This window comes from Pyrus communis, chromosome 10 (assembly GCF_963583255.1).
Source record: "Pyrus communis chromosome 10, drPyrComm1.1, whole genome shotgun sequence".
Classification (NCBI taxonomy): Eukaryota; Viridiplantae; Streptophyta; class Magnoliopsida; order Rosales; family Rosaceae; genus Pyrus; species Pyrus communis.
This window is the reverse complement of record NC_084812.1, coordinates 11,336,154-11,349,877: the sequence shown is the minus strand read 5'-3', so window position 1 is coordinate 11,349,877 and position 13,724 is coordinate 11,336,154. Positions and strand designations below refer to the sequence as shown.

The 13,724-nt window shown below is 37.4% G+C and overlaps 2 protein-coding genes across 2 annotated transcripts; both read right to left on the bottom strand.

Moving 5' to 3' along the window:
• Window positions 1-614: 614 nt before the first annotated feature.
• Window positions 615-3,333, bottom strand: LOC137748297 (cysteine proteinase mucunain-like). The gene is made up of 3 exons (XM_068488429.1): window positions 2,828-3,333; window positions 1,365-1,600; window positions 615-1,263 (listed from the first exon to the last, which is right to left on the bottom strand). The coding sequence occupies exons 1-3, from the start codon at window positions 3,270-3,272 to the stop codon at window positions 844-846; spliced, it is 1,101 nt and encodes a 366-aa protein (XP_068344530.1). The 5' UTR covers window positions 3,273-3,333; the 3' UTR covers window positions 615-843.
• Window positions 3,334-7,475: 4,142 nt separating this feature from the next.
• On the bottom strand, window positions 7,476-12,410 carry LOC137746817 (beta-1,4-xylosyltransferase IRX14-like). Its single transcript, XM_068486829.1, has 3 exons — window positions 11,290-12,410; window positions 10,477-11,037; window positions 7,476-8,179 (listed from the first exon to the last, which is right to left on the bottom strand). The coding sequence occupies exons 1-3, from the start codon at window positions 12,021-12,023 to the stop codon at window positions 7,942-7,944; spliced, it is 1,533 nt and encodes a 510-aa protein (XP_068342930.1). The 5' UTR covers window positions 12,024-12,410; the 3' UTR covers window positions 7,476-7,941.
• Window positions 12,411-13,724: the final 1,314 nt, after the last annotated feature.

Genomic DNA, 13,724 nt, shown 5'->3' with positions numbered 1-13,724 from the left:
TGGGAAGAGCCAACACTTAAACGAAACCATACCTACCTTCTCTGTTCAATCATCATCAATTCATCGTGGCCTCAATTTCCACGTTGTTGGCAAACTGTTTTTATAAATATTTATGCAGCAAGCAATTTATTTCTGTTTTTATAAATATTTTTGAAAATTTTGTTTTATTTTTAATTAACCAATATAAATGTAGGAATATAATTGTAGGCCTTAATTTCTAAACTAAATATTTGATTCAATATTCTATTATTCCGTCTAACAAGGACCAAAAAGTCATAGACCTTAATATGAAGGTGAAGTAATTAAGGAACCTCCAAATTGACCTAATAACACAATTTTCTCGTTAATCATATGTCACATTTTGATTAATCAATTGATTCTCTGAAGTTACTCTTGTAAATAATACAGGTTCCTAAATTCTGGTGATCGATTTTTTAAGTTGATCGTGCCATTTTTATTCGCTTTTAGTTTTGAATTTTAGAACAATTGTTTTTGCAATCATATTACGTGTGTGTTTTGATTCACGGTCGAAAAAAAATTTCATGATGGATACCATTGATTTACGAATACCCAACAAAATAAAAAGTAGGCAAACAACAGTAAATCAAGTAATGTGCAAATAAAAGTAACTTTTGATTGAAACTTGGAATGTGATTGCACAAATTATCAGTTTTGCTAGGTGCAATTTAAACATAATTTAAATCTATTTACAAACAATGATTTCATCCCAAATCTATAATACCAATAAGAGCCCACATCCATTTTCGTAAACTTAGACAACAAAAGGGAACACATTGGGCATTTTGTACCGCAATTGACGAAAAGGCCCCCATCATTTCAACTTCAAGCACTTGTGACCATCTTGATGTCTTGCTCAGCAGAGAAGGAGCTTGATGGGTATTTTTGTTCCTTCTTTGTTGGGTAAGAAGACTCTATTGCAATGCCACACTTGCCTGTGTACGTGCTTGCAACATTTCTCTCTATCTTAAAATATCCACTCTCTCCCCAGTTGGTTCCCCATGAGTTCCTCACCAACCAATAGTCTGTGCCATTTTCAGTGCCATACCCGACAGCAACGACACCGTGGTCCAATGCTGATCCGCACTCACCAGTGAATACACCCGACTGGTAGAGTTGTAAGGCCATGCCGCCGGCTTCAATGGCCACGCTAACGGGTTGGTGTGCAACGGCTTTCTTCAAAGCGTTCTCGTCGTAGGACGGAACATCTTCGTACCCGTCGATGCTAACAACCGTATTTTTCTCCTGCAAAATTGTAGCGCAACAAAGCAAGACGTTAGAAAAAAATGAAATATTACCCTACAAGAGTATAAATAGGGGATTGGCATTGAAAACTTTGGACTGACCAGAGCAACGTTGCATTTTTGGTCATATGCTTTGTAAGGGTAGTCGGATTCAGTGTCAATGCCGCCGTTTAGGATAATGAACTCGAAGGCGTAGTCCATGAGACCACCATCGCATCCGGCGTTGTAAGTCCTGTCACAGTCGACGAGCTCTTGCTCCGAGAGAGACACCAATTCTCCGGTCACTATTTGGTTTATGCCCTCCACTGCTGCCACTGTTGAAAAAGCCCAGCAACTCCCTGCAACCAAGAAATATAAAGGTTTTTGTGAGCACGAATTAGATCCAGTGGGCCTAACCCGACCTTTTGTAGCCATGTTCGGGTTTGGGTGAGCTTGGAGAAACATTTTAGTACTTAATAAACATTACTATTTGAATTTATTAGAACATATGTTACGTTATTAAAAAGCAAGTTTTTGAAGGATAATGTCACCCAAATCAATTTTACGAGAAGGATTTCATGACACAAACACACTAACACCATTATATCCAATTTCAATTATATAATATTATATATAAAGTCGTTGTACATGATATTATATAGTAGTACAAATTGTCACGATATTACCACCATAAGAGCCGTTTTCCAATAATATAACTTGCTTGGGAAGGTCGAAATAAATATACTTTTAAGAAGTAATCATCCATGATTAGTCTAACATCTAATTTAATAAAATTTATTATTTGAAAAAAAATAAATAATCATAAAATATTATAAAAGACTTTAAGAAAACATTTTCAATTTTTTTTTCCACAAAGAAAAGTGATATTCCAATTTTATATTGACGTGAGGGGTAAGGAATCCCAACTTCCAACTGAAAGTCCAAACCACCAGCAAGCCTCTGCCACCTTATCTAACATTCCACTAACAACACTTTTGTCGCTTTCGTGTATGACTAAAATTCAACAGTAATGGAGCGCATAGTAGGGCATCCCACCATTCAAAGACTTCACCTTTTCCCACCGACCAAAACACCTTTTTTTTTTCTTTTTCTTTTTCTTTTTGAAAAAAAATAAATAAATATCACGAGGCCTTTTCTCCTGCCCATGGAGATCAGGAGATGTGCCTGGTCTCTTCTGAGACGATAAAGGCTACTCGAATTATTGAAAAAAAAAAAAAAAAAATTAAAACTAGTAGAGATTTTGGTTATGGATTTGCTTATTGAGTCACGTTAAGAATCAATCAGAACATGACACCGGAATAATTAGTTAGACTCATCGTTGTAAACGTGATACGATTAATCAAATTAATCAAATAGTTAATCATGCTAGTGAGGTTAGTTCTAATTACAAAGAATCTGACTTTAGTTACGTGTTTAATTTGTGTCACGCCGAGAATCAATTTGAACATGACGTGGTTAATTCAGAATCAATTTGAACGTGACACGATTAATCAATCAATATGTTAGGTACCAACATAAAGAAACTTGACAAAAAGTCGCAGTACAAGAAAAAAATAATTACTCACCGCAACTTCCTTGATTTTTGATGGGATTGACGGCACCCTTGACTCTCCAATCCACAGATTCCGGCAACGTCTCGCCGGCGCGAAAAGCGTACCTCAGGCTCGGCTTCTTGGCCTTCATGACCCTGCGCTTAGGGTCACTCCTGGTGCCCAAAAACTTGGCACGGTACTCCTGGTTGGTCAGGTCAGCGAAAGCATTCAGACCGACCTTGTACGGACGGTCCAGTGCGTTATGCTCGTCGATGAACTTCAAGTTGTCCTTGAAGATCTCGAACCTCCTCTCCTCCTCCCCGATGCCGTTGTATGTTTTCTGGTGCTTCACGAGCCACTCTTGGTAGATGGCTCTGACGTCGGCCTCGCTCCGAGAGCCGACAATCGGGGAGGCCTGTGAGAGGGTGAAGGAGAGGAAGAGGATGGTGAACATGGCGAGAGACATGGTTGATGCCATGGATTTTGGGAGAAAGGGTGGGGTTTGTGGTTTCTCCAAGGAGAGAGGTGTGCAAAAAGGGTGGAGAGTTTGGGTTTATAAAGGAAAAACAAGGGAGTTTAATATTCAAGAATATTGGTGTCCCATAAGTTTCTTGTCCGTTTTGTATTTGTATATACAGATATTTACGGATTTGGATTATCTCCTGAGCCCATAGAGCGTATGCCATTAGATGAAAATCCAGCGGCTATAATTATTATAATTTTAAAGATACCTCTTGTTTGTAGCCGTTGGATTTTCATCCAACGGCCCACACTCCTGATCAGAAGGATCATCTCTTTGGGCTCAGTAGAGGATCCAAATCCAATATTTACTATGTTAGACTTTGAATCTAGATTATAAGTATTTTAACGTGAAACACGTTAATAATATTAGGCCTTAAAGTCTAATTTCACCTACTTATGAAATTATAATTTAAACCATTTATATTATAGCAGGTAGATTAGTTATAAGACGATCAATAAATACATGATCATTTTTTGTTGAATTTGATATTAAGAGTTAAATTTGACATTAAGAGTATAGAATCAGTGTATGTGTATTTGAAAGCTATAACCTAGAACTGTTATTTTCATCTTTACTTCGTTGTTTGGGACTACTAAGGTTCGATGCCAGGCTTTTGGTGTTGTAACTATGTTGTTTTTGCAAGTGGCTAGTAACTTAGTTTCAACTCTTAATATAAAATCAAATACTCAATAACACATAACGATATATAGTCAATCATATAAATTTTAGCAACAAAATACTAAATACAAGTTATTTGGAACATTTTTACAAATATTAACCTAGTAAGAGCATCTTCAAATGAGATGTCAAAATCCTAAATGGAATGCCACTATACATATTTGACATCAAAAGACTCTCCAACCAAAATGTTATTTGCTGTATGGATTTGAAAACTTTGTGATTTGGAGTCAAATTTAACATTAATGTCAAATTTATTTTTAATTCATTTTAGCGATGGGTTCCTTATTCCACTAACATTTTAGACAATAAAATTTTGTTTCAATATTTATTTAAGAATAACAACTATTTAAATAATAAAATAAAATTTGACAATTCGGTTAGAAAAGTACAAAATTTGACATAAGACTTCAAATTACTATATCAACCATTAATTATAATTTAACATTTCTTTTGGTGATGATCTAAGCCATTCAGATCCACAATCAATAACCTCTTTTTGTTCACACAGCTCTAGTAATTTATGTTTCCATTGACAACAAAAAACTCTTTTGTGTCATTAATCCAAAAATCAATATAAATTAAGGGCAAGTTCATGGGAAAAGGGGATCATTTTCGAATCTCTTCCTCCTAATCTACCAAATCAGGAAATTTATACCGTTGAAATTTGATCAAACGGCTAAAGTTATTATAACTTTTAAAATGAGCTCTTATTTGTAGCCTTTAAATCAATTTTTAACAGTACGAATTCTCTGATTTGATGAATTAGTAAGAAGAGGGAGGATCCCTTTCCGGAAAAGGGGATCATGAAGGGTTGGGATTAAAACGTGTTCATACTTCAAACATACCATGTGGTGTGGGTGGTGAGCAGGAGTCCAGAAAGGAGGGCTAAATCGTATCCTTCTGGGAGTTGGGTAAATTAATTAATCACTAGATATTTTCCAACTGTGTATGGAGTATGGACGACAGACGAAGCACGCAAGCTGCAACCAATAATTGTGGGATTGGAACTTGGAATTTGCCAACTTGAAGGAACTGCTCACTCCCTCTTGCCAACTTGAAGGAACTGCTCTCTCTCTCTCTCTCTCTCTCTCTCTCCTTGTGTTTACTGGTTAAGTTGGAGGTAAAGTGTTCACTATCCTTATCTCGAGAGATTTTTTAATGTAATCAGAACACAAAATAATATATCACATGTTACTATAAAATAATGAGATATATGTTAAAAAGTTAATAAATTATAAATTACAATTTTTCACCATTTATATAAAAACATGTGATGTACCATCCGTGTTCCAATCATAATAAAAAATTTCTCCCTCCTCTCTTCCATCTAACAGTCAAAGCATATGCAAGAACTAGCTTGGTAGATGAAGGTACAAAACCAAACAAAAAGATTAATGTGCTCATCGATGACATCTGCTATTTGAATATTGAATCTATATAAAATGGTTTTCATTTTATAGTTTCTTTCTTTTTTATTTTATATTTATTTTTAGTAACAACTTGAGGCGCATGAGACTGCAAATGTAGTTAGATTCATTGCCCAAAGAAATGCTAACTATTTTTAGTTCAACGTGGTTTCATGATCAGAATTGTTTATTTTTATTGTCATACTTTATATAATAAAAATTCAATCAAAATGAAAATCAATATATTACTCAATGATTTTGATCACTTAATTTTTAACAGAGAACTTTTTTAGGTTGACCTAGCATTTGGACGGCTGCAATCATGAGAGCTTTATTAATTGAATATTTTGTTGTTTCTTCAATTATCTCGTGCATGTCATTATGGTGGAGCATAATAGAATATAGACAAAATAATATATGGAAATTGAAAACATAGCTAATTTGAGAGTTTTGAATCCTACAAATTGTGAAAAATCTTCTTCATACTCAATCACTCATTTCAGAATAAATAAAATAAATAAATAAAGTATTTGCCTTCACGGATAAGTTGAAGAAGAAGATAATAGTATGTTCCTCCCCAATCACATAAAGATCAAAGCATGTGCAAAAGAATTGGGCTTGCTTTTCCACAAGTCACACGCTTTGTTTATCCATCCATCCATCCATCTATCCAATATATCACACGGGGATGTGTTATCCACATATCTTTTTTTAATTTCGACCGTTGAATTTAATGAGCTAAAAAAGATTAACGAATAAAAATTAATTAAAGTGTGTGTAGAAAGTAAGAATGAGTGTACGGATAACATCACCCTATATCGTCCATCTATTGATAAAAATGAGATATGGCATGGGCGATGGGTCAACTTACACTATCTTTCACTTGGAATGTTAGGTCACGCTTATATTATACGAATCGATATCCAACTAACAATCGATGTGTGATGAACTCAGACCTCACAGGCACCCATACCCAATCTCCGTCCCTCACTCTCCTTCCACCGCTCCATCCCACACCCTAGTCCTTAAATGTGTAGCAGAGGCCATATATTAGGCCCATATCGCAAGTTATGGAGTTTGTGAAAACCCTAGGTAGCTACAAGAAGCATATAAACTTCCAAAACCAAATCCTACATACATTTAACTCACCCATACTCTAAACGGGGCGTGATGGGGAGTGTTAAATTGTGAAGTAGACTTGTATTCTATCTAATCAAACAAGAAAGAACACGTGTTCGACTTCCATATATGTATATATACAGCATTTATTTAGAGGGATCTTCATTTTTTGGTGTAAAAAGATCTTCATTATATACATCGAACTTCAGCAATCTAAACCGTCCATCTTTAAATTTTCATTGAGCAAATCAAAAAAATTAATGTCCTTAAAGTGAAAAGGTCATATAGAAAACGCTTCCATTTTAAATTTCTTATGTAAATTTGTAAAATGATATCGTTGGTCCAAGAGCAACGTGGCACCCCTTAGTTGTGGGGAAGTCTCCTCAGCTAAAGAGATTTTTCAGTGTGTCGAGAACACGATGCAGTACATCAAATATCATGATACAAGTGGTTTGAAAATTTTTTTTTTAACTATTTAAATTATAACACTGAATATACCAAACCGTATTTCTGATACATTGAAAAATTTCTCCATGAACTGCCCTCACCAGCTACCTTCTCCTTTTAAGAGCTAAAGTTTTTTATCCAGTAAATGGGCCCGAGACAGTTTTTGCTAGCCTTGTCTTTGAGCCATTCATCTATTCTGGAATCTTAGGATTGTCTTGCTGGAGCCAAGATGCTCCTTCAAATTTGAAATTTCTGCATGCACATTTTCTCCGACCCCACATCCTTACTTCGTCTTTTTTAATTTTTCTTTGATTTATTCAATTCAAAAACCATAAATAAACAGGAGCATGCACAGATTAACGGGGCCTGCAAATGACGTTTCTTCGGTTCCAAATTACATCGACCCGAAATCTCACTTTTTTTTATTTTTTTTGTTTTCCATAAATTTATGATGGCCAGTTAGTGCAATTGCTCAGTAAGTAAGGCTTCAACTAGAATTAAAAAGGGACTGTTGTGAAATGAATGGGGAAATTTTAATACATTTGGAATCGTTTCATTTCTACGATATTCAACTGAATACAAACTCTATAATTCCTATTTAGCAAAATATGTATAACATTTTGGAGCATATCAAATACAACTTCCTGCAAGGCAGCAGGTGCAGCAAGACTCCATCGGTCGATCACGACGACGTACCCTTTGCATGAGGCCAGAAAATTAAGCACCCAAAAAAAAAAAAAGGAAAAAATTTGTGAAACTAATGTAAGAATCAAACTCGAATGCACATATAAACTAGCCCCCCTCCCCCCTATTACAGGTGCCTTACTGTACGTACCCGCTGACAGCATACGCTTCTCGGCCTCTTCAACTAAATTTTCCTGATGCATCTTCACACAAATTTTCTCCACACTGAAGACCTAAGTCTCAAATTCAAACAGCAGTATATGCTTTGAGCGTCGATGGCAAAAGTTTCAGTTTTGTTCCGTATGCCTTGCAGAAGCCTGCATGTCAATCGTTTTTGTCTCGTGCTTTCTCTTGTTCCGAGGACTTCTCTTTGTTCTGGGTGCACGAATTTTTATAGGACGCTTCACTGTGTGCTCTTCGACTCCAGTTTCTGTTTTTCCATTAGCTGGGAGTTCAGGAGGAGCATCAGGCCATGGTGTACGTTTCGATGGTACGGTGATTTCCAAAGGAGGATCTATAGTCCATCTGTACAAGACAAATTCAAACTAATGATCAAATTGAGAGCAGAGAAATCATGCTAGCATGACAAAAGGCTGACTATATGGACAACCAAATGTAACTATACATTAAACTCCGATGGTTCACGTCTCACACAAGAAGAACAATATGACGCCTCATGGATCAAATATATTACGCATTTCTTGTGAGGTAATATTTCACTATTGACTATCAGATCACAAAGGATAAATAATGTTGAAATGTTCCAGGGGAGCAAAAAAAACTCTAAAGTAAAATACTAGGTGCGGTTGTATATGTTCATACAGGCAGGTCAAGTTTTCAATCAGAATTGCCCTCATGAGGATATAATGGAATCAAGTCTTCGCACACAAGTAACTGGTGACTTGGATTACTTCTTGTGGGTGAACCTAGAAGACCCTTTAGCCCAAGGAGAAAAAAAATCAGAGGAGACTTTTAACGATGCAATAAACTGGGAAATTAGAAATTAAAAAACCTGCTCTATTAAGAAAAGAAAAGATGGAACTAATATACTTGTGACTAGAAACAATACTCTAAGCAACATCAATAAATTATGAAGACATCATGATAACATGAAATAGAATGCGACTTCACAAAGGCCAGTTTATGTCTCGAACAATCAAAAGATATTTTTCAACTTTTAGGATGTGAGGGAGCAATTACATACAGTAACAGAAAAAAAATAGCTTGTACATGTGAAGGCCGCTACACTTTAGGACTTGACTAAAAATAGCTTCCCCCCCTACTCACCAGTCATATTGTATCTAGAAATCAATTCAAGTATTACCAAAATGCCTTACTACAAAATAATCGCTTACTGACATATAAACATTTCAAATGCCAAAATATTTTTCTAGTTTTTACTGATAATAAGATTATCGCAATACCTAGAAGAATAAAATGATAATTATCATATCTTTTTATTATCTACACACATTTCAGTTCAAAATGCCAGAAAATTTATTAATTAGAAAATATTTTCTCCAAAACAATTTACATTTTCAAAATCATTTTGCAATTTTTCTTCAACTGTAGCAAATTTTTTACTAGACTCTGAATAAAATATGCTAAAGGGTAGTTGTGATATTATGACAAAAAGACATGTTTATACCTAGTGATATTAAATAAAGTCCCAGGTCCATTCTTTACCAAAAAAAAAACGCAAATGATATTGCCAATTTTACATTTAGAGCCTACATGGTCCTACTTTCTCTGGCATAGGTAAAGGCTGGAACGGGGAGTAATGAGAAAGAGAATCAAGGGGAGTAATGAGAAAGAGAATCAAGTAGGTAAATATGTTGATTACATAAAGAGGTGTTCAATAGGGACCAATAAATCAAATCCACGAAATTCGACCACTTTTTTTTTTTTTTTGGTCGATAGAAATTCTATCATGTGGTTATTGAAAAGTAAGCAACTTATTTCAACTTTGGTCACTTCAAGTCCAATACTAGCATCTCTTTTCAGATTGTGAGATGAGAACTTGCATCCGAATGCAATGCAGAAGGCTAATCAAATACTGCTCTAAATTCTCATATCAACCAACATAAGACACTAAACAAAAAAGGCTATGCCTACGTGCCTTGAATCTGAATGTTGTAATAGACTGGACCAGTTGGGATATATCGCCCATGTTGCTAATACTTGAATTGATTTCTAGATACAATACAACTGATGAGTGGGGCAGTTTTTGGGTGGGGGGCGGGGCGGGGAGCTATTTTTAGTCAAGTCCTAAAATGTAGTGGCCTTCATATTTGCAAGCACATATAGCCACTTAGCCAGTATTTGGAAGCAGGTAGTAGGAAAAGGGCTAAATGGTAAAGTCTACCATTAATACATTGGACAAAGAAAAGTTGTAGCATTTGTGGACATTTTAGGTGGAAACGGGTCAGGATATTGGGATATAGAGACTCCACAGCACCATAGCACCAATAATCCTGAGATATGCTACACAGATCATGCTGAATGCGCTGTAAAGGAAAAGTTCCCAAAATCTAGGCAAAGGACATTGAGTGTTGGGCACGAGAAATCTCCTAAATTGGTTGGCAAATATCTACCTATGTTCACACAAAAATTCTATAAGTATCAAGTAGTTTGCCAGTATTGTACATGATAACATATGCAAACATACATCACCCACTGGGGTTCATAAGATACAAAAAGAAAATAGGGAAGCACCCCCATACCTAGCTTGCGGATCACCATCAGGTCAAAATGAACAACCAAACTGTATTGAATCAATAGGAAAAATGGATATTACAATGAACAAAATATGAAGGACTAACCTGGGAGGAAATTTACTATCGAAACGAGCTTCAACGCGGAGCCACCAGAGCAACACTTGGCGCCCACAATTTCCAAGTGGTTCAACCATGGACAGGTCCTTCAACAAGAATAGAGGGGTCACGATCTCCTCATCAGCCCCACCAATACTATCTAGATCATTAACCCACTCTGGTTTATCTTCAGCTTCACTCCAAAGCAACCTTGAATTCAACACAAACCCAGCCCACTCCAGCTTCCTGGGCAGTACAGGTGCTCGATCATCAATGTAATTTGCCCTCTTTCCCACATACGGCAAGGTGTTAAAGGTGTGCCAACCAATCAACTTATTGGATGAGTTACAAGCAGGACCTTGAATTGGCATTGACTGGTTCTCCCCTTCCTCATTTTTCTCAACTGCGGACTCTGACGATTCATCTGTATTCTCCGAATGAGCAAGTATTCCCACCGAAACAGCACCAAACCATTTCACATTCTGCAGCTCATCGAAAAGCTCCATACTGTGCATATTACTATCGTCTGCAAACATAACAATCCCGTCCAGGTTCTGCTCTCTCACAATTCTGCTCCATCACACACAAAGTCAAAATCGTAAACTAAATGGAACCTGCATTTCATAATCTAAAGATATCTTCAATTGCTTTAATTCTCACGAATAATAATAACTACAGATTATCAGTCCAATAATAATATCCACAATCATTTGGTTAAGCTTCAATTTTTCTTCTTTCATGATATTTAACTGCAATTTTCGGAGAATAACTCATTAACAGAAGTAATAAACGAAAATAAAACTGTAAAAATTGAGAATTCACCTCAAAGCACGAAGCCGCATCCGAGCCTCCAGCAGGTGGCGGCCATCCCAAGTATTAGGCATCCGCTGATCAAACCCCTCGTGGATGATCCGGAGCCCGGACTTGGAAACGATTGACGCCGTCTCATTGGTAACCCCGCCGGCCTCAATGACGATCCAGACGACGTTGTACGGGACCAGCATTAGCGAGTGCATAACGCCAGTCAAATGTAGCGCCTGGAAAGTCCGAGCATAGGTGGGCGTGACGGCGATGACCGTTTTGGGGTTGGTGACTCCGAACTGCCTCCTCTGCTCCCTCTGAACCGTCTCAATTATGCGGTGCGCCTTCATGGTCTCGGTTGGGTTCGGGTGCGGCCAGGGCCGGATTCGGATTCCGTGCCGCCCGACCACGACCCGGCTGCTGGAGCTCGCGGTGGTGGAGTTCCTGTTGAGATTAAACTCGAGATTCGCGATCGGGTTCGCGGGGAGCTCTAGGTTTCTGACGGTGAGATCAGCAACTGTCCGAAACGGCGCCGGATAGAGATTCGAAGAGGAGGTGGAGAAGAGGAAGAAGAAGACGAGGCGAGAGAAGCGGAAGCCAAGAACGAGGCTGATGAGGCAGCAGAGGCCATGGAGTACGAGCCAGAACACCGTCGCCGGCGACTTGCCGTCTGATGTGGAGTCCAACGGCGCCGATCCCCTGAAGCTGTTGCTCCGTCGGGTGAGGTAGCTCTGGTGCAAAGCCGAGAGCTTCATACTCTCTCTCTGTGTCTCTCTCAAATCGTAGAGAGGGAAAGCCGAGCTAAGAATTGGAGAGGTGGGCTTGTTTGTTGTGTGGTCTCTGGAGCACTATATCCCTTGAGTTCCTTTGACGTTAGTTGAGCTCTCTGTAGAGAGAGAAAGAGAGAGGAGAGAGAAAGAGAGAGAGGGAGAGGTTGGGGATGGTGACGATGATTAAGACGTAATTAAGCTGTGATTTGTTCATTTTAATCGGAGATTCCTTCGAAATTACGAATGAACTTTCAAAGTTGTTAGATTTGCTTTGCCTTTCAGCTTCTTTCTCAGTATTTTCCTTGTCCGCTTTCAGACAGAGAGAGAGTGGGAGAGGGAAGGGGGGGGGGAGAGAGAGAGAGAGAGAGAGAGAGAGAGCTCGGCCCATTAGCTGCGGGCCCAGATGGGCTTCTTGTGATTTCGGACAGGGAGGCTTTGGTTTTAATGCACGCAAAGATTTTCTATGTTAATATTCTAAATTAATTAAATTATTAGTTAATTATGGGAGTTGATGAGTGACGTTTAATTATGTAGGTCAACTTAATCGTTGATGGAGCGAGACCTAAATAAGGAGAGAGCGATGTTGACGGACCAACCCGATTAATTTTTTGCGGGTGAGAAAAATTTGGAAATTATTTATGTGGGGGTCTGCAATTTCAACAAATTATATTGCTTGCTTGTTTAGGAAGTTAATTAATGGAAATTTTCCCCTAAACCCAAACGAAATCTTGATTATTCACCCGTTTTGGAAAACAGTTAGCGGGAAATTTGATTTTTGGGGCTAACTGAATAGTAACCAATTGTGTAAATATATGAATTTTATTAGGGTGCCTAATTTGCACGATTAGCCATAAAAATGCAGGATTTTGTAACATGAACCAGAGGGCCCAGTAAACGACCAGACTAAGACCTGGTTTGGTACTGAGGTGATTCTGAAAAAAGCTGCTATAAAAAAAAGCTAGGAGCTGTTTTTGTGTTTGGTAAATACTCAGCTTCAGCTTTTTTTCACAGTTTTGGATGAAAAAAAGCCAAAAACAAGAAGCTGCAAAACCTAGCTTTGAAAAACCGGCTTCTTTTCACATCTGTTTTACATAAAAGTTTATCAAACACTATAATACTGCTTTTTTTTTTTTCAAAAGCACTTTTACAAAAAAGTTTACCAAACACTCTGCTGCTTTATTTCACAGCTGCTTATTCTCACAGCACAGCAGAAGCAGCTTTTTTTCAAAGCACAGCAATACCAAACCAGCCCTAAGAAGGAGGCCTAGCAATTGACATCCAAGAACGAATCATTTCATTCAGTGACACATTTTGTCTACAGCGATTAGATTTGAACACGATTCGTCATATCGAACGATAAACGTTTTTAAAGTTTGTTTGTATATCTTTTATAATGATTGAAAATATTTTTTGTGAAAATATTTTTAGAACTAATTTTTAGTAAAAATGCAAGGAAATCCTGAAAACATTTTCTCTAAAAACTCTTTCAGTCATTTTAAAAATACATTCAAACGATCTCTTAATCGCTTAGTCTATAAATCATTTGCAGTTATAGATCATTTTAGCACCGCCGCAACAGGTCGAGGACACATCAACGGTCGAAATGAGGTTGGTGGGTGGTTAATATTTAATTAAGTTTGTTTTGCTTCAGACGGAGGCAAGCAATCTCTCTCATCCTTAAAACAA

What these genes read in the sequence shown, in the direction of transcription:
- LOC137748297 (XM_068488429.1), bottom strand. Translation starts at nt 3,272, where the DNA reads ATGGCATCAACCATGTCTCTCGCCATGTTCACCATCCTCTTCCTCTCC. An exon ending in CAAAAATCAAGGAAGTTGCG is followed by an intron (nt 1,601 to 2,827) that starts GTGAGTAATTAT and finishes TCTTGGTTGCAG; the next exon opens with GGAGTTGCTGGGCTTTTTCA. An exon ending in AAAAATGCAACGTTGCTCTG is followed by an intron (nt 1,264 to 1,364) that starts GTCAGTCCAAAG and finishes ACAATTTTGCAG; the next exon opens with GAGAAAAATACGGTTGTTAG.
- LOC137746817 (XM_068486829.1), bottom strand. Translation starts at nt 12,023, where the DNA reads ATGAAGCTCTCGGCTTTGCACCAGAGCTACCTCACCCGACGGAGCAAC. An exon ending in ATGCGGCTTCGTGCTTTGAG is followed by an intron (nt 11,038 to 11,289) that starts GTGAATTCTCAA and finishes GTGATGGAGCAG; the next exon opens with AATTGTGAGAGAGCAGAACC. An exon ending in GATAGTAAATTTCCTCCCAG is followed by an intron (nt 8,180 to 10,476) that starts GTTAGTCCTTCA and finishes TGTCTTGTACAG; the next exon opens with ATGGACTATAGATCCTCCTT.